This window comes from Molossus molossus, unplaced genomic scaffold (genome assembly GCF_014108415.1).
Source record: "Molossus molossus isolate mMolMol1 unplaced genomic scaffold, mMolMol1.p scaffold_m16_p_1, whole genome shotgun sequence".
NCBI classification, from domain to species: Eukaryota; Metazoa; Chordata; class Mammalia; order Chiroptera; family Molossidae; genus Molossus; species Molossus molossus.
The window spans coordinates 65611678-65637961 of NW_023425344.1; the positions used below are offsets into that span (position 1 = coordinate 65611678).

Here is a 26284-nt window from a genome sequence, read left to right on the forward strand (position 1 = left end):
CCTATTAAGAATGCTTATTTTGAGCAAAGACTTCTTCCTAGCTAGAGAGCAGATAAAGGAGGAAAAGCAGTTAGCCACAGCTCCCAACCCTCTGGAGCCACGAAGAGAGAGTGTCTGGGAAGCTTTTGCAAATTCTTGGTCTGTGATAACGCTACATTCCTTGGCTCTTCATTTGGCCAAATCTTGTAAAGAATTTCACATGACATCACTTTTCCTCTCGAACTTCTGGAGAACTTGCACAGCATTTTCCCCTGCGTGGCTTTGGCTCAAAGAGCAGAAAGGTCACAGTCCTGACTGTGGAAAGAAAAGTGTGAGATTTACACCACACTAATTCCATATCCTTGATTACACAGGTTACTGCCTGCATCCTTACACAACTGGCTGAGCCCATGATGCTCACAGGAAGGGTCAAGGGTGGCGATTGTTGATCCTGGTGTTCTGCCAACCATTATAAATGACAACAAAGTGCGAAAGCACACAGTGACATGTGTGAGTGCAGAGGAAAGTCACACCTATTGTTTCACTGCCGTGGATCCCAACGCGGTTTAACAGAGGACGTGGCTGACTGGGTTTCTCGGCAGTTCACGTAGAGGAAATTGTTGGGGAAATCTGACTTCGAAATAACAAGATTCCACTTGCACTAAGAATGGCATCATCATTCCCAAACTACTATAGAGAATAAATAATGAGACAGATTCAGCAAGTCTGGACAAAGAAGTAAATCCTGAACCTTCCTTAAAATGTGAAAATTATATATATCCACATGATGTTAAAATATAGTGTCAATAAGTATACCATTTTGCAATTGGGGTTTAAATTGTTACGATGTTTTCATTTTAAACCTATAACATCAGAAACTCTGAACTTCGAAACTATGAAAGTACATGCTTACTTCTCCACTAAAATTTTTTTAAATGATCTGCTAGCCAGATGGAAATGGAGTATGCTATGAGATCGGGTCAACAGACCTGGCCCTAGAAAAGAGTTCAAGGCCAGGTTTTTCATCCTCAAATATAAATGTTACTCTTGTTTGTTGTCTCTCTGTAACAATAACTAGCATTTATTGAGCACTACCTGCTAAGTATTACACCTCATATTTTTAGATACATTTTCTCTTCTCATCTATACAAGAACCCTATGTGTAGGTATTATTTCCACTGTATAGACCAGGAAACTGAGGTACAGAGAGTTATAGAAACTTACATGAAGTTACATGGATTCAATCTAAGTCCTGCCTCTAAAGATGACTTTTAGTCCTCCACCAGACCATGTCAGACAAATCATCAAACAACAAGTGCTGGTGAGGTTAAGGAGAAAAAGGGACTCTAGTACACTGCTGGTGGGAATGCAGACTGGTGCAGCCACTATGGAAAACAATATGGTCTTACCTCAAAAAATTAAAAATTGAACTTCCATTTGACCCAGTGATCCCACTTCTAGGAATGTACCCTGAGAAGCCTGAAACACCAATCAGAAAGAATATATGTATCCCTATGTTCATAGCAGCACTAATTACAATAGCTAAGATCTGGAAACAGCCCAAGTGTCCACCAGTAGATGAATGGATAGAAAAGCTGTGGTACATATACACAATGGAGTATTATGCAGCTATAAGAAAGAAAGATCTCTTATCCTTTGAGATGACATGGAGGGACCTGGAAAGTATTATCCTAAGTGAAACAAACCAAGCAGAAAAAGACAAATACTACATGATCTCACTTATTTGTGGAATATAATGAACATAACAGTCTGAGGAATAAGGTAGACCCAGAAACATGGAAGTAGGGTACAGACTGACATCCCTCAGAAGAGGGGGGGGGGGGAGATAAACCACAGAACTTATATGCATGTACACATAACCAATGGAGCCCTGGCCGGTTTGGCTCAGAGGTTAGAGCGTCGGCCTGCGGTCCAGAGAGACCTGGGTTCAGTTCCCGCTAAGGGCACGTACCTCGGTTGCAGTTTGTCCCCAGCCCTGGTTGGGTTGTGCGGGTGGCGACCACTCAATGTGTCCCTTTCATGTCGACGTTTCTCTCTCTCTCTTGTCCTCCTACTCTATCTGAACAAAATATCAAAAAAATGTCCTCAGATGAGGATAAAAAAAAAAAAAAAAAAAAAAAAAACAGCATAACCAATGGACATGGACAGCAAAGCCAGGGACAGGGTGGGGGGGATAGGGAGGAGGGTGTCAATGGGGTAAAAAAGGAGAAACATCTGTAACAAAAATAAAATTAAAACACACGCAATCAGGAACTTTTCTTCAGTCATTCACTCAGTGTTCATCAAGCACCTACTACTGCCAGGCTGGCGCTGAGCACGCAGAGATGAAAAAGTCCTTGAGGAACTTACAGACCTAGGGATGAGGCAGATAAGTAGCCCAACTATTGCAAGGCTTTCCAATAGATGGTAAGAAAGAATTCAATATTTGGTGCTATGAGGACAGGGGGGAGATTCAAGAGAAACATTCAAAGCTGGGTGGGGAGAGAGAAACACTTAGATTTTATAATTTGCTTTTCTTTCCCTATTGTCACATGATACTTAAAAGGACCTCAGATCCACTTTTGGTTTATACCCAAAAGAAGCAAAAGCAGAGACTCCAACAGATACGTACACACCCATGTCATAGCAGCGTTATTCACAATAGCCAAAAGGTGGAAACAGCCCAAGTGTCCGTGGGCAGCAGAAGGGATAAACAAAATATGATACTACACACAATGGAATATTCTTCAGCCTTTTAAAAAACGTAAATTCTGCCCTGGCCGGTTTGGCTCAGCGGTTAGAGCATCCGCCTGCGGTCCGGAGAGGCCCGGGTTCGGTTCCCGCTAAGGGCATGTACCTCGGTTGCAGTTTGTCCCCGGCCCTGGTTGGTCGTGCGGGTGGCAGCCACTCAATGTGTCCCTTTCACATCGATGTTTCCCTCTCTCTCTCTCTTCCTCTCTCTCCCTCCCACTCTGTCTGTACAAAAAATGGAAAAATGTCCTTGGATGAGGATTAAAAAAAAAAAAAACGGAAATTCTGACATGCTACAATATTGGCACATTTTTAAGATATTAGGCTAAGTGAAATAAGCCAGACACAAAAGAACAAATATTTTATGACTTCACTTATATGAGATACCTAGAGTAGTCAAATCCACAGAGACAGAAAGTGGTTGCCAGAGGCTGAAGGGAAGGGGGAGTTATTGTTTAATGGATAGAGTTTCAGTTTGGGAAGATTAAAAAGTTCTAGAAATGGCCCTGGCCAGTTTGGCTCAGCGGTTAGAACGTCAGCCTGCGGTCCAGAGGGACCCGGGTTCGGTTCCCGCTAAGGGCATGTACCTCGGTTGCAGTTTGTCCCCGGCCCTGGTTGGTCGTGTGGGTGGCAGCCACTCGATGTGTCCCTTTCACGTCGATGTTTCTCTCTCTCTCTCTCTGTTCCTCTCTCTCCCTCCCACTCTACCTGAACAAAAAATGGAAAAATGTCCTCGGGTGAGGATAAAAAAAAAAAAAAAGGTTCTAGAAATGGATGGTGGTGATGATTGTAAAATGATGTGAATGTACTTAATGCCACTGAACTATACACTTAAAATAGTTAAAGTAGTACATTTTCTTATGTATATTTTACCATCAAAGAAAATAAAAAGGCCTCAGACAGTCTAACTCATTGGTTTCACAAATAAAGAAACTAATACCCAGAGAGGTAAACTGCTCAAAGTCAAACGGCTCTTTGAGCAGAGACTAAAGCACAGACCCCACTACAGGGCTCTTTTGCCTATTCCACATAATAATAATAATAATAATAATAATAATACTCCTCATATAGCATTTTGTGCCAGGTGGGCTTCTAAGCAAGCACTTTATATATATAAACTCATTCAACCCTCACAACCACCCATGAGGTAGGTTATGTTTCTCATGTTTCTCTCGATTTTAGAAGCGAGGTAACTGAGGCATAGTTTACATGCTCTCCCAAGATGACCCAGTTAGTGAGTGACAGAGCTACACACTGGTTCCAGAGTGGTGCACTTAACTACCACACTGCACTGCCAGGTATTAGTTTTCATGTCCTAGCCTCAAAGGCAAGAATTTGGTCCTTCTTTGGTACCGGAGACTGCAAAAATGTCCCCAAATGCTCATCCATGCCCTCTGCAGTGTGACTTTGCAGCCCACCCCATCAAGGGGCAGAATCTACTTCATGCCTTTAATCTGGGTGGGCCTTGAGATCTGCATGGGCCAATGGGATGCAATAAAAGCAATGATAAATTGACTCCAAGTCCAGACCTCAAGAGATCTTGTATGCTTCCCCTTTTTCAGAACCCTGTGGCTGTCATGTGATTAGGTCTTGGCTAGCCTGCTGGAAAATGAGAGACCACGTGGAGGAGAGCCCAGCTGTCCCAGCAGAGGCCATCTAAGAGCAATCTACAGTTAGCCAGTGCCCAAACATGTCCGCAAGCCCAGTGAGATCAGCTGAGCTCAGTCCAGGGGGCAGAATAATTTCTTAGGTTCTCCATACATATGGCCAATTGCTTTCCAGAACAGTTATAATGAAGGAAACATTTGACTTGGAGTAGAGTCAGGTCAGTTGGCTTTCCAGGATGTGAGAACAACACAGGCAAAATAAAGTTGAAAAGGGGTGGGGTAGGTTTAGAGAACAGGGAGTAGCCCATTAAATTATACACCAATCGGAGAGAGAGAAAAATGGTGGTGGATTGAATGGAAGCTTCACTGACCTTCTCCCAGGACCAAACTATAGACCAATTGTGTTTACGGAGTTAATGAGAAATAAACCTGGAGAAGTAGGTTAGACCTAGCTTAGTTTATACTTAATTTAGTAGATGTTATATGTATCACATGTTCATTTTCTCCTTACAGTACCATAAAGAAAGTACTGACTTCCAGTTACAGAAAAGAGGTGTCAAGTCAGGATTTCAAAATAGGCGATCTGAGCCCAGAGCCTGCCGTATCCACCTACGACAAAACCGTGATGGAGAGACTAGGGGCGGAGAGAACATTGTAAAGATACCACAACTGGCCAAGAAAGAAACTGTGAGGGCTTGACCGGCCGTGGGGACAGATAGAAAACAATAGCTATGGGTGACATGCTAGAGGGTGGGCTACAGGACGAGACAGCAGACTGAGTGAACAAGGTAGAGAATGAAGAGAGTCACAGGGGAACGCTCAGATGGTGAGCCTGGGTGACTGGGAAAATGATTGGTGTCATGATCAGATACTCAGAATGCAGAAACTGGTTCAAACAGGTTGATTCTGAAATGCCCTTCATGGGGTGAACACTTGGAGAACTGAGAACTACAAGGAGATTGAATGAACACAGAGTTAAGGCCTGAGAAACATGCTTGGAGTCATCTGCAGAGAGCTAAACCTCAATTTCCTCATTTGTAAAATGAAGGTGTTGTTCTAAATGCTGAATTTTATCCAGCATGAAAACAGAATTTTTATCTATCACAGTCTGTTTGAGTTTTGCTGAAAAGTTATTTTTGTTGGTAATCAAGTGGGAAGAAACTTAATGAACTTGGATGTTATTTCACTCAATGATACTGAATTTTCTCCTTTTCGCAATTTTTACTGAGATTTAAGATTTTATTACTCTTGTATCCATGCTTTTGAAAATCTAATATTTAGTCCCCATTTTAAAATGTCATTTCTTACAGATTTTTTTTTTTTGCTTGTTTGTGGTTCATTTTGTTTGTGAGACCCAAAAGCAACATTTTAAAAGAAAAAGAGTAAAGTAGTTAATATTTATTGCTTACCCACTATTGTGCTTGGCATTCTGCATGTATGCTTTCTCCTTAAAATATAGTCTTGTGAGGAATAAGTCATTTCAAACCCATTTTACAAATGAGAAGATGAGGCTTACAGGTTAAATAATTTGACCAAAGTTAAAGCTTTTTTGTCTTTTACAGACTTGCTATACTCACTGGTGTTTTTATTATCAGGTTGGCTAATAAGAGATGAAGGTAATACATGTTTTCTTTCCCAGAACAGAAGTGGTTGAGAACACTTTAAAGGTTTACTCTTCTATTCAGAACAGAAGACCTAGTGTGTTAGTAAATAGCATGGAAGAAGGTAGCTCAACTACAGACTGATGGGAAATAGATGTAATTTCAAATCTGGGTTCTGCCATACTCATCAGTAGCAGTGGGGAACCTCTTAACCCATCTGAGTCACAATTTACTCAGCTGTAAAGCTCGGAATAATAAAAGGTCATCTACAAGGTTATTATGAGAGCCAAGAAAGAAGAGAAAGGGGTCAATGATGAGAACTCATATTGTCTTGGAGATAATGACTTAAAAAAAAAAAAAACAAGAAGAGAAAAAGAATTCATGAGAGCATCTACCTCATGCTTAATCAGGGTATTCAACAAATGTTTCCTTTTTCTTTTCAAACATTTTCAGATCCCAAGATGTATGGCTGACATATGGGCTTTGTATAAAGAATATTTATCATTTCCCAATTGTTATGTTAATGATCATCTTTATTGAATTTGAATTAGCAATGCATGTCAGTGGGGCTCATTTTTGAATTAGCAATGCACCAAGTGATTCTTTTCAAATCTCTGATAAGTGAGTAACTAAAAACATTGCCAGATCAAAATTAATTATCAGTCTGTACCCATTAAAATTTATAAGTGGAAAATGTTCCATATGTTACACATTCCACACATGAGGAAACTAGAAACCCATCCCTGCAGCTGACCCACTCACGTCAGCACTTCTGACGCATTCATTCATCGAATGATAAATCTCAACTCACTGACATGCACATCAAAGATTTAAACTTACAGGTAGTTATTTCCCTGGGCAGAATGTGAAACAGTTTGTTCATCAGTAAGCAAAGAATCAAGAAAGACCACGTTTTTAGCTCTTTCCTTTTTCCAGTTGTGACTCCTCTAATTCTTTCCTCGATGCTCTTGTTTCCCTATCACAGCATGTATGTGATTATCCTCATTAAAGCACAAATGAGGGGTAAAGCCTAAAATCTCCTAGGGGTATTTATTTACACCATAACTGGGAGTAAGGTCACTGGCTTAAATGACAGGAATGAGATTCTCCTGATGAATTTAAGCATGTGACAAGCAATGAGAAAGAACATGTTTTAGTCCTAAATCTTTATGCGGCTCTCCAACTCACCACCAGCACGTAAAACAGGATACGTCAATCACATAGCCCTAACCGCCTTCCTTCAGTCCCCGAAACACTGACGTCACGAAGTAGGTGTGCTGCTGGCACTGTGAGGCCTCGCTCGGTTGTGCCACCAGCACCCCGACAGCTTCCAACCCACTGTCATTATTCGCTTCCTGGGATTCTCAGCCTATGTCCTGGGAAATAGAAACCACCCCCCACACACACACACACACACACACTCAGAAAAGTAGCTGCCAGTCAGACAGAGGACACTCGCAGCAAAGTCCATTTTAAGCTCAGAAACGAAAGTCTTTCCAGTTTCTGTAAAATGTTTCCCACTTGGATCTCCACCTAGAAATTGGCAGAGTTTCAACATGGAAAGTGTCGGTGAGCTCCCCCCTCCAGGTAAAGTGCCATCTGGGGAAGAGCTCCCTGAATAACTTACCTGAGATCCATATCTCCATCAACCCAGAAGGTGAAGATGTTCGAGATGGTTCCGCCTGGGCAGCACCCCATGATGAGAACAGCAATAGCCTGGATGGGCTTCAGAGAGAAGCTGATGGCCAGGAGACAGGCTATAAGAGGCATGAGCCCAAACTGGCAGAGCAGTCCCACAGCGATGCCCCAGGGTCTCCTGACGTGCGACCATAGCCTCCGGATCTCCACAGAGCACCCCAGGGAGAACATGAGCAGGCCCATCATCACGGCTGACACTACTGTGAAAACAAGTTCCAGGTTTCCATGTGCCTGCAGCCCCACTGGCAGCTCCTCCGAACTGTTGGCAGGGCAGGCTGAGCTGCTGGAACAATTCGCTCTCATCTCCTCATCTCCTTAAGGCAGCATTACAAATGAATATCTGCCTAGATGGCTGGGCAGGTCTATCCTGCCACGTTTTGCAATAATGCAACAAAGTCACGATGCAACAAAGTCACGCGTGGAGAATCATTCCAATAGCTATTGGCCGGGAAGGGAATCCATCCTAATCTGATCAATTTCTTTATGACCTTATAAAAGCAATGATCACGGCCACCGAACGTATAATGAACCGTGGTAAGTGAGGCTTTCCATTTGTGTTCTTGCTCACCGCGGAATATTAAAGAGAAACGAGACAAGCAAACTAATTGTCAAGTGGAGTGACTGAGCTGTCGTCAGCATCGCATTGTGTTCCAGGAAAGCAGGGTGGATGCCAAGACATAATTTCTCCAAACTCAATGGGGATTTCAAAGAGCCGGGACAGTGTTTTGGAGAGGCTAATTCCGGGGGATGGGGTGGGGAGGACGACAAACCACCAAGGCAATTAAGCCAAAGCCCTGACTCATAGCATTAACAAAGAATTTCTGTGGAAAATATTAAAGCAAAAGGCTTCCAATTAAGGAAATGGCCAGGGGAACTCATGATAATTTCAAGAGAGCTTCAGAATTAGACTCTGTTCTTCTTTCTACTTCTATTAGATTTTGTGTCTGAAGCCAATAATGAAACACCTGTAAGAATAATGTGATATAAAGCACCTGATCATGTCTCGCGAAGCAGGTAGAAACTCATTTCTGTATCCAAATTAATTCAAAGGAGCTGTCACTTTCTTTTGGAAAAGAGTGCGGGCTTTGTGATACCACAGCCTCGGGCCTCCTGGTGAGGTCTGGGAATGTCGTGGGGAATGTAGTAAAGAGCTTGTCTGAATGAAAAGGGTCTGAGGTCAGCCTCTGACCACATGGCCCAGGGGCGCCTCTGTGTGCTCTAACCCGGCCCGGCTGGCGAAACCAGACGAGGAAAACTCGGGTCTATGAACTAAACCTCAAAAAGAGCAGAGGCCACACCCTTTCTCACAGAAAGCAGAAAGGTTATTTGTGGGGCAAAGACTGGTGACAAGGTATACTTTATAAATGCCTCCACCTGTCTTAAAAGGCAGACTGGCTATGCATTGTTCATGTTTGGATTAGCCAATTATTCTTCATGACAAAACAGGCGTGTTTATCACCTAAAAATGCAAGTTGAATACAAATGTAAAATAAAACAAAATTCATCTGAAGAAACTATAAACTGCCTTGGCCAGTGTGGTTCCGTGGTTAGAGCATCGACCCATATACCGAAGGGTTCTATTCCCAGTCAAGGGCATGTACCTGAGTTGCAGGTTCAATCCCCACCCCCGACAGGGCACGTGTGGGAGGCAACCAACTGATGTGTCTGTCTCTCACATAGCTGTCTCTCTCTCCCCCCTCCCTCCCTCCCTCCCACTCCCTCTAAAAATCAGTGGAAAAATATCCTCAGGTGAGGATTAACAACAACAAAAAAAAACCCCTAGAACCTGCCTTAGGCCAACACACCCTAAAAGCAGCTGTGAAGGTGGAACCCTGCTGGAGGCCACCAGAGGTCAGTGTGAGGACCTCCTGCCACCAAACCTTGTTTTATGCCTGAGAATAAGCCAGCGTTTACGCAGAGCTTGGAGAGCCTGTGAGAAGGCAAAGCAGAAGCATCTGCAGTGTGTTTACATGGAGCCAAGCAGAGACGTGGATGCTCAGGAACTGGCTGCGTCTCTGGAAAGCTACGGATCCCAGTTTGAATACTGCAGAGGTGCAGGAGAGCTAAGGGGGAAATGGAGGAGGGAGAGAACTAATTTTCTGGGTACCCACTGGGTGATGGGCATGCTAGGTGCTTTGTGCATATTGGCCGTGTCTGATGAAGCATAACTTTTTTAAAAATTATTTAATTAGAGAAGGTATCAGACATTTCTTTCTGGATAATGTCAAACACTTCCTTGGCAGACCTTCTTTGTTCCTGGAAAGTCACTTGAATGGCCCTCCCTAGTTATACAGATTTAGGTTTAGTGAGCACCTCGGTTCCTGACTGAGGAGCTCTGATGGCAGGTCCTCAGTGCTGCGGGGAGGAGGGGCCAAACTTGCACACTGCACTGAGGGCGCCTCCTGAAGGGAAGTGTGACTTTGGCCGCTACCCTTTTGAAATGTATTGCAATCAGAATTTCTCAACTGAATTAGGATGGTTCCAACCGACATCCACTGGCAGGAAAAGACACCAAGGTCCACTAACTCCCATGAAAGGGATGTCTGGACTGGTGCCAAGGTCCTCTGGACCCAGGCACCCTGGCATAGATGTCACGCAGTGACCGAGCATGTGGTTGTAACCTGAAGAGGAGTAACCTCGAGAAGCCAGATCCTAGCCAACGACCATGTTGTGTGCCAGGACTGGGATCAGAGGGCAGTGGTGGGTAAGGCCCAGGGGACTGGGGGAGACCACAAGATCTCAATAACAGCAAGAGCAGCTGAAACCAGGGCCTACCAGTGACTGGACAGGCTTGTCCGAGCTTCTCTCCATCTGGGGTTGGGAAGGAGACTCATTTGGAAGAGTAAGCCCCTGGGGTTCTTGACCAATTTGTAAAGGATATGTTAAATAGGGGACTCTAAACTTAATCGGCATGTAGGAATTCAACAATTAATTAGAAAAATTTTAAGGATATGACCAAACCTGCCTGGCCAGAGTGGATTAGTTGCTTGAGTGTCCTCCTGTGCACCAAGAGATTGCCAGTTCGATTCCTGGTCAGGGCACAGGCCTGGATCACGAGTTTGATTCCCAGTCCCTCTCACATTGATGTTTCTCTCTTTTTCGTTTCCCTCTCCCTTCCTCTCTCACTAAAAAATCAGTAAAAACATTTTGAGGATTAAAAATAAATGAATAAATAAAATTCTCCTAGCCATGTTAAAATAATAAGCACAGAAAGAGATTAAATGGAAAGACTTCCAAATGTTCATAGTGATTGCTTCTGTATGTAGAACCATGGATCATTGTTTTCTTCTTTATACTTTTTGTATGATCTAGTGTCTTTGAAATGACTGTGTATTACTATTTTTGTAATCTACTACTTTATTATAATTACATAATCATACAATAATTTATAATATTAGGAAAAAGAGTAAAGATAGAGGAAGCTGTGGTTATTTCAAGCAGCTCCCTAAATGTTGGTAACAGCCTGATGATTCCGTGGGGAGACTGACTGTTGAGATGGCTCATTGTCTCTGTTCCCGTGTTTTTACAAGGTAGCCTAATAAATTCCAAAGCTTCCAAGTAAGGGACACTTGCAGAAAATGAAATGCAAGGGTGTGAGAAGGACTGACGGCCAAGTCAGGACCTAGACAAGGGGTGGTCACCGGGCTCACAGCACCTGCACCACCTTCGGGATGTTAATGGAAGGGAAAGCAAAGCACCGTGCCAACAAAACCAACTGGCAAGGCCTGTTTGCCATGCTCGGGTGGCATGTTATTTATAATAGTATTTGTGGTCCTTTTCCCAACCATCTTTTTTGGCCTCAGCTCATCAGATCAGATGTTATTGAGATTATAACCATACATTCTCATAGCCTGTTTAAATCCTAGGATCATGAGAAAAAAAACCCACAAGTTGTAATAAATGAAATTAGTGGGGTTTGTAAGCCATACAGCAAGTTATTGATGCTGATTTTTTTATAAGAACTGTAACAGCAACTACCATTTATTGAATTCTTCCTATGTACTGGGTCCTGTGATAGGTGCCTTGCCACTTTGGCACACAGATTATTCCAAGTGGAAGGCAACTGAGAAGCTGCCCTCCTCCTATTTGCCTAAAAGCAGGATATACATTTGTAAAGATGTCTCCCCTCCCCCTCTCTACCAGGAAGCAGAGAAGTTAATCACTGAGCACATGTCTAGACCGGTATCAGACCAAAGGAGTCTACATAACAAACATTGCTAAAACCAGCCTTTACGATTATGTTTGTTTTCCCACAATCTGCCACCCACAGGAACTCGAGTTCCTTTTCCTCTGTCTTGTCACTTCTCTAAAAATGTGTTGTTGTTTTGTTAAGAAGCTATGTAGGCTCCTCTCTGAGTGCTCCCACGTGTGTGACACACATGTTAATATACAGCTGTTTCTTTCTCTCTCTCTCTTTTTTTTTATCCTCACTCGAGGACATTTTTGCATTTATCTTTCAGATAGAGCAGGAGGGAGAGAGGGAGGAAGCGAGACAGAGAAACATCGACGTGAGAGAGACATTGAGTGGCTGCCACCCACACGACCCCAACCGGGGCCAGGGACAAACTGCAACTGACGTACGTGCCCTTAGCAGGAACCAACCCGGGGGTCTCTGGTCCGCGGGTTGATGCTCCAACCCCTGAGCCAAACCGGCCAGGACCACCTCTGTTTGTTTTTCTCCTAGTATTTTTTTTTTTTAGTCTAATTTACAGGGTCCCAGGGGGAGAACCCAAAATGGGTAGAGGAAAAAATAATTTATTTTCCTCCCCCATGTAGCTTATTTAATCCTCTCAACAACCTTATTCTGCAGGTTCTATTAGCTTACCTACAAGTGGAGAGGCTTATAGAATTTAAACAATTTACTATGGGCTAAGCTAGTAAATGACAAGGCAACATGATGAGAGTCAACACCAGAGTCTATCCTATATATGAACAATAAATAAAATAATAAAAGTTCAGGAGTTTCACTCATGAATAAATAATAACAAATAATAATAACATATTATTCTTGCTACCCAAATATCACATCCTGGTCACCTGTTGTTATTCACCTACTTAAGCCTTAAACCCAAGTGCCTTCCCAGATGCTGAAATATAGGTGCCATTCAATATACTGGCCATCCATCCCTTCCTTATGTGCTTTCAACAGAGGTTAAACCCTGAAGCCGTGGCCAGAAAGGGTCAGAATTTTTTTCTCCACCCTCAACTGCCTGGTCAGGAGGACATGTATCACGTGCACTAGCCAAAATTACCCAAAATAAAGGGGGCTGCTGAGCGGGGCAGCTGGTACACACTCACAGCATTTTCATCCGACCTTTTCTAGCATAGGCCTGGGACATCCGAAGTGCTCAATCAGCAGTAGCTCTTGTGTTGGTTATTATTATTAATAACATCTGCATCTAACCCAAAAAAGTAACAATATCAGTATCAAAACTAAACAAATTCTCTTTTGCTCCTGCTTTCAATTTTCAGATTTTTTTCAAACCTTTTTGTTAGTAAAACTTACAAATTTTTTTCAAATACTAAAACAATCATGGGGGTGGGAAATACTCACACACACACACACACACACACACACACACACATACTTGTCATATGATTCCATGATCAAAGGAGACCACTGTTAGGAACTAACTGTCCCCTTGAAGAAAAGCATGTGAGTTGTTTCCACTACCTTTGCAGGTAATTTCAGTATTGTTCGGGTACTTGTCTTCGGAGACGGCGATTTCAGTGCCCGGTGCTACCCGAAGAGGCCTCACGTGGATAATCACAGGGGCCCCACGCTGAGAATTTTGATCTCAATTCAGAGAACACAAAAAGCCAGTGGTAGCTCAGACAGTAGAGGAGGTGAAGAAAGAACCTATCCTGGAGTGTCCACCCTTACGAAGCCGAACATACATACCACCTGAAGGTCTGCAGTCATTTGGAATCTCGCGTCAAAGAAATCGTTGGCCCATCTGCTCCTAGCAGTTGGCAGGACATCTCCCTGGAAGATCGTCATCTGAAGTTCAGTTTCTTGGCACGCTTAGCTGGTGACTTGGGCCATGCAGTGCCTGACTCCAGGCTTCATGAGATGTGCAGGGTTAAAGACGTTCTTGATTTCTATAATGTGCCTGTTCAAGATATATCTAAATTTGATGAGTTTATTGCCAGTAATCTACCTCCCAGTTAAAAAGTCACCTACGGCTTCTGAGCAATTCAGAAAAGGAAAACATTGAAATCACCCCACACACACACAACAAGGAGGCTATCTCAGCTCTTTTGATGCTTTGTCGTGTGAAGTACTATCAGAACTGTTCTCTAAAACCACTTTTTCTGTGGAAGAATGCATCATTTTTTTTCTCATAGCATCATGAATTAACAAATAACAAGATTTTCTTTTTTTCCCCAAATTTGCTGTAACTTTTTAATGGAATCAGGTCATTAATTTATGAAAGTTTCCTTTTTCAGACACTGTAATTAACTTGGGATTAAGATAAAAGGCTATATGCTATATATTCAGAAGTGGTCTTTATTCTTCATAGGCAAGAAAATGTTTTAATCCTATTAGTAATCTTAAATCTAAGGTGGTACTATATGTAGTATATATACAAATAAGGAAACAGATTAGATATTTATAAAAGAAACATAAAAGTCTATGTTGCATATTGTAGAAAGATGTTTCACTGTTTGCTTTACTGTGCAAATAGAAGTAGTAGAAAATGATTCTGTTCATTTTGGAGTAATCTCTTGGAATTAAAGTAGATTTTTTTGAAAAAAATAAAAATATATTGTTTAACTACGGTGCTAGCATTCGGACAGTCACTCTCCTGGGAACACTGGAGCCTTGGTGTGACAGATCTGGGAAAGGCGGTGGTGCAGGTGATGCAGCCCAGGAAATGTTTGGTCATTTGTTGGGTTCAGGTTATCCTTTATCTTAGCTGCTCTACATCCTTGATGAGAGCAGGAGACTAGATTCCAACAGGACATACCCATGCGGCGAGCAATCTCTAAAAGAATGAGCGAGGAAGGCGTCTGCTTCTGGCGCTTGGAAGAAGTTGCTTTGACAGAGAGTTGATTTGATGTAGAAAAGAAATGGCACCTGCAATTGAAGTCCACGAAGGAGACACCTACATTCCAATGCTGTGAGTTTCCAAGTGAAGCAGGTCTTCCGGGTGGAGGTAGATGAGTCAAAGGGGAGAGGGGTTGAAACTGAAAGAAGCACATGAACGGAGTGTGTAAGAGCCTGTTCGTAGAAATTTCCAAAAGAAAGCCTGAGACGCGGACTTTTTCCTTCCTTGGGGATCAATTAAGAATAACAGGTTATGCCCACAATTACAAAGAAAGTAAGCCAAGACCACTAGGTTCTTTTCAAAGATTCTATCTGTGCTGAGGGACAATGAAAACATCTCTAAATCTTCCAGTCAATACTCTTATTGTCTTGTTCCTATCCCTTTGTCTCCCAAATGAAGCAAAAGAAAATTGTAATTGGACTTCACTGTGGGCTCCAAAAATGGTGGCTTGATGGCTCAGTGAAGTTTGAGTAGATTCAGCAAGTCCTCTCTACCCCAAAAAATTAATGAAGAAATTACCAGCTCTGGCCCAAGACCATCTGCAGACTACAGAGCCCAACCTTTTCACTGTATATATGTATCCTATTCTCTCTTCATCACGGTATACCAATTGTGTTAGGGTTAATGGCATATTATTTAACCCCTGATTGCAAGTTCCAGAATAAAAACAAGGACTATGTATCATCCTGAAATCCTGGACTTGGACTTGATATAATAACTAGATACGATTTTGAGGAATCAGTGAGTGGGTTTATATATATGGAAAGAAGGGTGTGAGCGAATGCGAGTATCTGGAGAAATCTGTTCATTGCCACCCATTCATTCTCCTCCTGTCATGGTAAAAATAGTCTGCATTTCTTTGGGGGGAATACCCCACCTCGTGATTCTCAGCCATGCAATTTGACCCAACCTTCTGTTTTAGCATTATGCCCTAAGTAGCTAAAACCAATCAGTTAAATCATGGTTTCTCAACTTGGCGCTATTGATATTAGGAGCTGGAAAACTCTTCATTGTGTGGGGCTGTCCTGTGTATTGAAATATACTTAGCAACATCCCCGGATTCTATCCACTAGGTACCTTTATGATACCCACAGTTAAGATCACAAAAACATTTTCAGGCATTGCCAAATGTCCCCTGAGCAGGTGGGGGAGGCAAAAATCATTCCTCATAGGGAACCACTGAGCAAAACTCACCCTTCACTTTACTAGTCAAGGTTTTTAAAATATTCTTTATTTATTTTTTCCATTTTTATTGAAAACAATTGACATATACTACTATATAAGTTTAAGGTGTGCCGCACGATGGTTTGATGTATATATATTATGAAATGACTACCACAATAAGTTCAACTAACATTTATCTTCTCATATAGATAAAATAATAGGAAAAGAAAAAAGGTAAAAAAAAAAAAAAAATGTTCTCCTTCTGATTTACTCTCTTAGGATTTACTCTCTTAACAACTTCCCTATGTACCATTCAGCAGGGTTAGCTATAGTCATCCTGCTGTACACCACATCCTTAGTATTTATTTACCCTGTAACTGGAAGTGTGTACCTTTAGACCACTTTCCTCCAACTAGGGTTCTTGACTTCAAAAACACTATTACAAGGTATCTTTTATTTAGTACTTATTATACACCAGGAATTGCTGGGATGAGCCTCAACAGCTCTATGAGGTAGTGTATCAATTGGGGTTAATACAAAATTAATGTAATAAAGAGATCTCAAAATGCAGTGGCTTAGAAAACAAAGACATTGTTCTCATATTCAACAGTCTTGATGTGAGTAGTTCAGGTGGGGGAACTCCACATAGTCACTCAAGGATCCAGGCCCCTTCAGTCTTATTGTTTTACCATCACTGTCTACATTGTCTACATTATCACGGTCTATGTGGTCAAGCCAGATGACCACCACATCAGGGTTCCACCCACTGGTAAAAGGTAAAGGAGGAGGTATACACAATGCCTTTTAAGGTTCAGATTTGAAAGTGGTGCACATCACTGCTACACATTCCATTGGCAAGAACCTAGCCACCCTTAATTATAAGTCAAATATCGAATGTGGCCTGCACGGTCATGTGTTCAGCTACAACACTACTGCAGACTGGATGTTTGTGTCCCCTCAAATTCATGTTGAAGTTCTAATCCCCAATGTGACAGGGCCTTTGGGAGGTATTAAGATTATGAGTGAGGAGCCTTCAAGACTGGAATTAGTGCCCTTATAAGAAGAGTCACAGGAGAGATGATCTCTCTCACTCTCTGCCATGTGAGATCACTGCACGAAGGTGATGGTCTTTAAACCAGGAAGAGGACCCTCACCAAGAACCTGACCCTGATCTTGGACTTTCAGCTTTCAGAACTGTGAGAAATAAATGTTTGTTGCTTAAGCCACCTAGTCTCTGGTATTCTTTTTTTTTTAATAATTTTTAAAAAATTGATATTAGGAGAGAGAGGAAGGAAGAGGGAGAGAGAAAAACATTAATGTAAGAGCAAAATATCGATTGGCTGCCTCCTGCACGCCCCCTACTAGGGATCAAGCCCACAAGCTGGGTATGTGCCCTGACTGGGAATCAAACTGGCGACCTTTGGTGCACAGGGCAACATCCAACCAACTGAACCACACCAGCCAAGGCTTTGATATTCTTTTATAGCAGCATGAACTGACTAAGACAATCAGCATAGCTATAAAAGAAGGGGAAAAGAATTTTGGTAGAAAACTGGCAGTCTCCACATATTATCATGCGACAAACAAGGAAGGCACGGCAGGGAGTAAAGGAGCCAGCCCACGGTTACATGGCTGGCAAATGGGACCGGAAGGCAAGGAAACGGCAGAACCCGTGCTCTTAAACCCTGTATCATCGCTTTTCAAATGTTTGAACCATAACTTAAAATAAGAAAAGCATTTTACCTAGCAATCTGGCACACATATGCTTGTACCTATGTGTGTTTATACATGCATATGTTTCCTGAAACAATCCTTACCCTTGCAACAGTCCATGAACTCTGATATTTCTATTCTATATCATTTCATTTTTCAAATGTTAGACCCATACAATTGCTCTCCTAGCCCTCCAGGGGCTGCGATTGGCAGTATGAAAAGAGCGCACTGCCCTCAGTTCAGGAGGAGAACTGGAAGCCATCGGACGGCTACTGCAGCGCTCACAGGATGCACTGTATGAATAAAAAGGCTAGAGAATAAGATTCAGAAAACAGGTAGGCCAGGGACTCCCGAAAACCCAGAAACAAAGCTAAAATCTTGTCATGGGAAGGGTCTAAGATGCACTTGACACCACTGTTGATGTCTCTTCCACCCCTGCCCCTGGGAGCCGATGCCATGGCCTTTATCCCTGAAATGAATTGCAAACCACGTGGGCTTCTGTGTCTCTCTCACGCCAGAGCCAAAGTCCCAGGAGGAAGCAGCCAGTTGGCATGCTCTGACCACGTACTTATGCCCAGGCTTTGAAGATCGGGCAGAGCAAAAATCTGACTTTTCAGCTCACAGAACCACAGAAATGAGATTAGATGCTGGGCAGTCCAAAAATGAATAAATATATAAACAAAAAGTCAAATGTCCAATATATTCATAAACCTCTGGAAGAAGCATACATTGGTACAGCCACTGTGAAAAACAATTTGGCATTATTTTGTAGAACTAAAATATGTACCCTATGACACAGAAATCCCTTTTCCAGGCCTAGAGTCTGACTTGAAATTCCCACACCATGTGCTTAAAGCGACTTGTTTAAGGGTGTTCACAGAAGCTCTGTAATAATGAAAACTGGAAACAACACAACGATTTATCATTAACAAATGAATAGGACTGGGTCCATTGATCACCTTTAGATCCCAGCACCAAGCACTGCTGACAGATGATCAGAACCAAATAAGTTCTTGTTGAAATGAACTATAACTAAATGAACTGCCAATCAAGATAAATAAATAAGTAAATAAGTAAGTAAATAAATAAATACAGTTGGCCCTCGTTTTCGCAGTTAATCTGTTCCAGACTCTACTGCGATACCAATAAATGAATTTCTGCGAAATAGGATTCTTTATTTATAAATCGAATATTTTCACAGTTAGAGCATAGAAAACCCGTTTATGACCTTCTAAATGTATTTTTTAACTTTATTAGAGCCCTCTAGATAAGAAATAACACCCTTTAGTCACCATTACACTCGTATTACCCAACATATTAGACAAAATAAGAGAAAATAAGACATATTAGACATTACAAATATATTATTATTGTACATTTAATTACACACACACACAGTTCTTACACACAACCACTAACCTATGACAATAGTGCAACTTGTACTATGTGCAACTTGTATATGAAGCGATGAAGATGAAGAAATATACTGCACAGCAAAGGAGAGCAAGGTTACTGCTCCTCTGCAGGCACCACCTCAGTAGGAGAGTCTTCAGGTGGTGCAGTATCTTCAGCAGGTGTGTTGTCGTCTTCTTCCGCTGAAGGAGCACTAGGAGCAGGCAGTGGGTGTGTGGGTGTCTGGGTGCGTGGCTGAAGAACATCGTGATAGGCAGTTGCTGGCGCTGTCTTTTCATATGCGTGAGGAGGCTTTTGTAGGGTTCTATCGATCCATAAAGTGCATCTCGAAACCGCCAATGTACGCATCATTTGTGGGTCCCATTCGCCAATCATGTCCTGTACTACCTTAATAGTTCTCACGACTTACGAGAGATGCTTAAGTGTAAGGCCAACTTCCTCCTCCTGACCCCCAGGAACCTCTGGCTGCTTTCCTCCTCCTCACTCGCAGATTTAGTCAGTTAAGGGATCTGAATGTGTCTCCAGCAGCTCATCCACGTCATCACAGGTCATATCCGCGAAACCTTCTCCTCCCAGCATCCGGGCTAGCCTAACTGCCTTGTCCACTGCTGAGTTGCTTATATCCTCTGGGCTGAATCCTCTGTAGTCGTGGACAATTTCAGGCCACAACATCTTCCAGCTGCCCTTCACGGTCTCCGATTTATGTCCTTCAACATGACCTGAATGTTCTTCACACAGGTCGCGATGGTATTCTGCCACCAGTACTCCTTCAGCAAGAAGTTCTCCTCAAGGTCCATGCCTTCGATGAGGTGCTGCAGGGTGTTTCGCGTGTAGAAGGACTTCAACGCACGAATAACGCCTTGATCCATGGGCTGGATCAGCAAAGTGGTGGTGGGAGGAAGGAACTCAATCCATACACCATCGTAGGATACGTCTTGCGCATGACCTCCAGCATTGTCCATGAGGAGAAGGTCATTAAACTTGAGTCCCTTCTCAACAAGATACAGCTTGACTTGGGGGGTGAAGCACTCATGGAACCAGTCCGATGACAGCTGCTTTGTGACCCAGCCCTTGTCGTTGTGCATCCAATGCACTGGCAGCAGGTTCTTGTTCTTATTCTTCAGGGCCCTAGGGTTCTTGGCCTTGTAGATAAGGGCAGCTTGAGCAGAAATCCCTCAGCATTTTCACACATAACGATAGTCACTCGATCCTTATACACCCTGAAGCCACGGACCTTGGCCTCATCCTTGAAAATGAATGTCCGGGAAGGCATTCTTTTCCAGAACAGTCCTGTTTCATCCATCTTGAACACCTGTTCTGGATGGTACTCGCCCTCCTCAAGGATCTTCTGGAACATAGTCCTCTGCTGCAGGCTGGTCAGCAGAGGCAGCTTCTCTGTGGAGAATGACACTCTTCAGATGATACCTCTTCTGAAACTTCTTGAACCAACCCTTGCTCTCCGTGAAATCTATGAATGTTGCAGAAGAGGGTCCTGGTTAAGGTTCATCTGCCGTAAAGCGCTGATAAAGCTGCCTTGCCTTCCCCAGATGACCATTGAATCTAACAGAATGTTTTTCTTGTGGCTGTCACTGATCCAAATGGCTGGGGCAGACTCCGTTTCACTATGAACTTATTATGACTTGTCATGATACACTTTGTTTCCTTGTTGAAAGAGACAGTAGCCGTTGCACAGATGTTCTTTTCATCTTTACAGATGGAGCGAACGGTAGACTCATTCAAGTCGTAATGGCGGGCAACCTCCACGATTTTCTTGCCATCTTTGATCATATCCAAGAGTTTCACCTTCTCCTGGACAGTAAGCATCTTCCTCCGGTGCTTAGTTTCATCCTTAGTTTAATTGTCAGAAGGCTTGGAAGAAGCAGCATGTTTAGGAGCCATCGTGGGGCTTAGATAAAAGTTCTCAGAAATCGCAAACACAAGAGCAAAGATGCTTCCGGTGCGTAGCGATGTGGAAGCGTGTATGAGAGAAATGAACTCGCATGAGGCTGAGCCAATCAGTGGCCAGGATAGGAAGAGGGTAGGATAGCCAATCAGTGAACAGCACGCTCTGATTGACTTGGTTTCACCACACTCGATTTTTTGGAAAGAAGTTATAGCCCACACACAAGGTGTGGTCAAGGTGTGGTCGAGTGGTTGCACCTGGTTTTGAAGGATTTACGGGGGTGCTCGAAGACATAGGCCTACGGCCCATGCGTACAGTAATTTTCATTTTAATTGTAATACGGACAACCAAGTGTGCACTGTATCATTTTCACTGTCTCAATTTTTTTTTTTTATCCTCACCCGAGGACATTTTTTCATTTTTTGTTCAGGTAGAGTGAAAGGGAGAGAGAGGAACATTTATGTGAAAGGGACACACTGAGTGGCTGCCACCCACACGACCAACCAGGGCCGGGGACAAAATGCAACCGAGGTACACGCCCTTGGCGGGAACCAAACCCGGGTCTCTCTGGACCACAGGCCAATGCTCTAACTACTGAGCCAAACCGGCCAGGGCTCAATCAACTTTTTAATGAATATATTTGAAAAACCACGATAGAGTGAGGCCGCAAAAGTCGAAGCGGAAGTGGCAAGGGACGACTGTAAATGAACTGCCAATCAGAAATTATCCAGTGACTGATATGCAGGGCCAAAACAAAATGGTAGGAGGACCCACAGAAGAAAGCATTGTGTAGTGCAAAGAATGTGGGCTTTAAATGAAGAGAAACTTGGTTTGACACCAAGTTCTGCTTGTGTAACCTGAAGCAAGCTTCTTAACCTATGAGCCTCAATTCTCTTATCTATAAATGACAGAATCAATGGGATAAAGGGTCCCAGGCGTGTAATGTGGGGTCCCCCAAACATCATGGCATAGTGTTGTGCTATGCACAAGTGATAGATAGGCCAAGGAGGTGACCCCTCGGCCTTTGGGGTGGTCAGAGCCCCAGGCCAGTCACCTCTGGCCTTGAGCATCCTCCTTCCTCCTCCCTCCAGTGTGCCGTGTGCCATGACATGAAAAGTGTCCGGAAGCACAAGCACAGTGCAGTCCCTGGCACAGAGGATACACTCAGTACACGTTAGTTCCCTCTACTTACTAAAGGAATGTGGGGCTCTCTCAGGATTTCTTATGCCAGGATTGTGGGGGACCTGAAATGTTGTGGGTCTTGCCATATCTGGGAGCCACTCTCCTGAAAATCACAAAGGATTTAACAATGGCCTCAATATGTCATCACACAGAAGACCACCCAGAGTTGGAAACGTCCAAATATACAAACAAAAGTCCAGGGGTCCAGAGTGAGTCAGATGAGGCAATGAAAAGAAATGTCCTTCAATCTTACCTCCTGAACTTCATCTTCACTCAGTCCATCTCTTTTCCTATTCTGTCTCAAGAGGGTCTTTATATCTGGTGTGTCGTCACATGAAGGTGTTGAGAAGGAACACTTCTCTAGTGTGGGTGATTCCTTCCACGTGAAGAGTGTTACAACAGCATTACACCCCTGGCCTCCTCGTGCCCCCTTGTTCGCTCCACGCCAAGGGAAGTGAGCTGATTGATGCGTCTGCAAGGAGAAAGCGAGCAGGTGTGGCTTGATTCCTTCCTCCCTTCTTCCTCTTGGGAGCTGACATCCTACAGAAACCGTGTGTTCTTTTTTTAAAAATATGTTTTTATTGATTTTTTTTTTTATCCTCACCTGAGGACATTTTTCCATTTTTTGTTCAGATAGAGTGGGAGGAAGAGAGAGGAAGAGAGAGAAACATCAACCCAAAAGGGACACATCGAGTGGCTGCCTCCCTCAGGACCCAACCAGGACTGGGGACAAACTGCAACCGAGGTACGCGCCCTTAGGGGGAACCCAACCCGGGTCTCTCTGGACCGCAGTCTGACGCTCCAACCGCTGAGCCAAACCAGCCAGGGCACACTTTGTTTCTTTTTAAAAATTATCCTTTGTAAATGTGTATTAAAGGGTAAAATGAAGATTTGTTTTTAAAAGCAGTAATTCTGTGTACCCCCGCCACTCATTTTCACTCTACAGAGGCAACTACTTTCACCTGTTTTGTGATTCACCTCCAGGTCTCTAACACTTCAGCATTGCTACTTCTTGGTTTTTCATTTTTAGGCATAATCTACTGACTTCCTTATATAGAAGATAGCATTTTGTTTCTGTTCTTTCTTCCATTTCCTTGTGTACTTTCTATTTTGAACTTTTGACCATATGGAAATTTTCTTTTTTTTTTTTTTATCCTCACCCGAGGATATTTTTCCATTTCTTGTACAGATAGAGTGGGAGGGAGAGAGAGGAAGGGAGAGAGAGAGAGAAACATCGACGTGAAGGGACACATCGAGTGGCTGCCACCTGCACGACCAACCAGGGCCGGGGACAAACTGCAACCGAGGTACGTGCCCTTAGCGGGAACCGAACCCGGGTCTCTCTGGACCGCAGGCCGACGCTCTAACTGCTGAGCCAAACCGGCCAGGGCTCATATGGAAATTTTCAATCAACAATCAATAAATGTATATTGAGTGCCCACATGAGTTAGGCCCTGAAGTGCTAACACAAGAAACCAGACAGCCAGGTCTAACGCATGTGCTCTTAACCACTCTGCCACAATGCCTTTCGTGATGAGGTTAAGACACCAGAAGCACCTCAAATGCCTACTAAATCATCTAACAAACACTAAATTGTGCTTAAATATAGCTCTCACAGTCAAGTGTGCTTTACTGAGTTTAAATTCTAGGAAAATAGGTTCATGCAAATCTAATACTTTCCAGTTAATCATTCCTCATTCTCCAGCTACTCTGTACAAATAAGGGTTTTCCTCATAGTAAGGTCTTTGTGTGTTCCTGCCAGTTTCACATGTGTCTTCCACATGCTCCAAGGCACCCCAGAGATACGCTCTGAAATTAGGCTGAAGAAATAACACAATTTTTTAAGAGCACAAAACCTAAACAAGTTCTACTTGCTACTTTAAAGTACTACATGGGAATAATAAAGGAGGTTTCGCTGAAAATTGGAAACTGAGGAGCTACCAAGTAGAAATCTACAATTTTTCTTAACCAATAATGGTTTTCAGTTTATCATTTTTAAAACAATTTCTCACCCCAGCCAGCGTAGCTCAGTTGCTTGGGCATCGTCCCTTGCACCATGCCTGGATTGTGGGCTCAATCTTGGGTGGGGGGCCTGCAGGAGGCAGCCAACTGATGTTGCCATCTCTTATCAATGTTTCTTTCTCTCTCTGTGTCTCCCTCTCCCTTTCTCTCTCTCTAAAAATCAGTAACAATATTTTTAAAATTTTCTTTTCTTTATTGATTTTTTCTTAGAGAGAAAGGGAGTGGGAGAAAGATAAAAACATCAGTGAAAGAGAACATCAATTGGCTGCCTCCTGCATGCCCCACACTGGGGATCGGGCCCACAACCTGGGCATGTGCCCTGACTGGGAATCCAACCAGCAACCTCTTAGTGCGTCGACCCATGCACACGGTGAGCCACACCAGCCCGGCAATAAAAATATTTTTTTAAAAAATAATTTTCGGACTTCCGGTCAAGATGGTGGCGTAGGTAAACGCGGTATCGCGTCCTCCCACAACCACATCAAAGTTACAACTAAACTACAGAACAACCATCATTCAAAACCGCCTGAAATCAAGCTGAATGGAAGTCCTACAACTACGGAACTAAGAAAAAAAAAGCAGCTACATCCAGACAGGTAGGAGGGGCGGCGGGGGGAGGGGGGGCGGCGGCGCGGCCACGAGACGGGCTGGTCCCACACCCACGTGTGGCGGATAAAAATCAGGAGGCTCCCACGGATGGGAAGGTCCTTCCTGAGGACTGAGGGGTCCCCGTCCCACACCAGGTGCCCCGCTCAGGGTTCCAGTGCCAGGAAGAGAATCCCCATAACTTCTGGCTGGAAAAACCAGCGGGAGCTGAGGCTCAGGGAGGCTGAGGCGGCTGGAGCCCCAGGCAGCTCCTTAAAGGGCCCGCGCACGGACTTATCGGACTCTCTCCCTCTAAGCTTGTAGGGGAGGCAGCTCGAGGGGCACCAGAGACATACAGGGAAGAACTGAACTGTTTGGCACTGGAGCGAGCGCTGGAGAGGGGGCTTCCTCGGGGACAAACGTGCTGTCAGAGGCCTTTGTTCCTTTGGTGAGCCCTTCCCGGGGGCGGCAGACAGAAGCCATATCTGAGACTCTAGCAACCTGGCTCACACTGGTAGCCCCGCCCTGCTGACTCCCTGAGGCCCTGCCCCGCCCCACACAATTTTCAAGCCCACCCAAGCCGTCGCCACTTGCTTAACCATAGGATTGGCCGGTCTTGGATCCTGCTTCAGGTTTTTCCTAAATTCTTTCAAATGAGCAGCACCGGGTCTCAGCGAGCCCCATACCTCTCATTAAGTAATACACAGAAACAAACACAGGGAGGCAGCCAAAATGAGGAGACAAAGAAACAGGTCCCAAATGAAAGAACAGAACAAAACCCCAATGAAAGAACTAAGCAAAAGGGAGATAAGCAACCTAACAGATACTGAGTTCAAAATACTGCTTATAAGGATGCTCAATGAACTTAGTGAGAACCTCAGTGAACTTAGGGAGGGCCTCAAGAGCATAAAAAAGGACCAGTTAGAAATCATGGATACACAGTTAGAATTAAAGGAGGCATTAACTGAAATAAAGAATAATTTACACAGCTTCAATAATAGAGTACGTAAATCCAAGGAGCAAACCATTGGTTTGGAATATAAGGAAGCAAAAAATCCCCAATCAGAACAGCAAAAAGAAAAAAGAATCCAAAAAAATGAGGATAGTGTAAGGAGCCTCTGGGACAACTTCAAGCGTGCCAACATTCGCATCTTGGGGGTGCCCGAAGGAGAAGAGAGAGAACAAGAAATCGAAAACCTGTTTGAAACAATAATGGCAGAAAACTTTCCTAACTTGGTGAAGGAAACAGACATACAAGTCCAGGAAGCACAGAGAGTCCCAAACAAGATGAACCCCGAGAGGCACACACCAAGACACATCATCATAAAAATGCAAAAGGTTCAAGACAAAGAGAGAATCTTAAAAGCAGCAAAAGAAAGGCAGCTAGTTACCTACAAGGGAGTACCCATTAGGCTGTCAGCTGATTTCTCAAAAGAAACTTTGCAGGCCAGAAGGGAGTGGCAAGAAATATTCAGAGTGATGAAAACCAAGAACCTACAACCAAAATTACTCTATCCTGCAAAGCTGTCATTTAGAATCGAGGGCCATATAAAGACTTTCCCAGACAAGAAAAAGTTAAAGGAGTTCATCACTACCAAACCGTTATTATATGAA

The 26284-nt window shown here is 43.5% G+C and overlaps 1 protein-coding gene and 1 pseudogene across 1 annotated transcript in view; one reads left to right on the plus strand and one right to left on the minus strand.

The window, feature by feature from the left end:
• Window positions 1-8214, minus strand: part of SLC10A6 (solute carrier family 10 member 6) — a 24930-nt gene extending 16716 nt beyond the window's left edge. Inside the window, exon 1 of the mRNA XM_036258845.1 lies at window positions 7566-8214. Coding sequence (XP_036114738.1) covers window positions 7566-7939 — 374 coding nt within the window. The 5' untranslated portion in view covers window positions 7940-8214. The remainder of the gene's footprint in view (window positions 1-7565) is intronic.
• On the plus strand, window positions 8161-13829 carry LOC118628152 (annotated as a pseudogene).
• Window positions 13830-26284: the final 12455 nt, after the last annotated feature.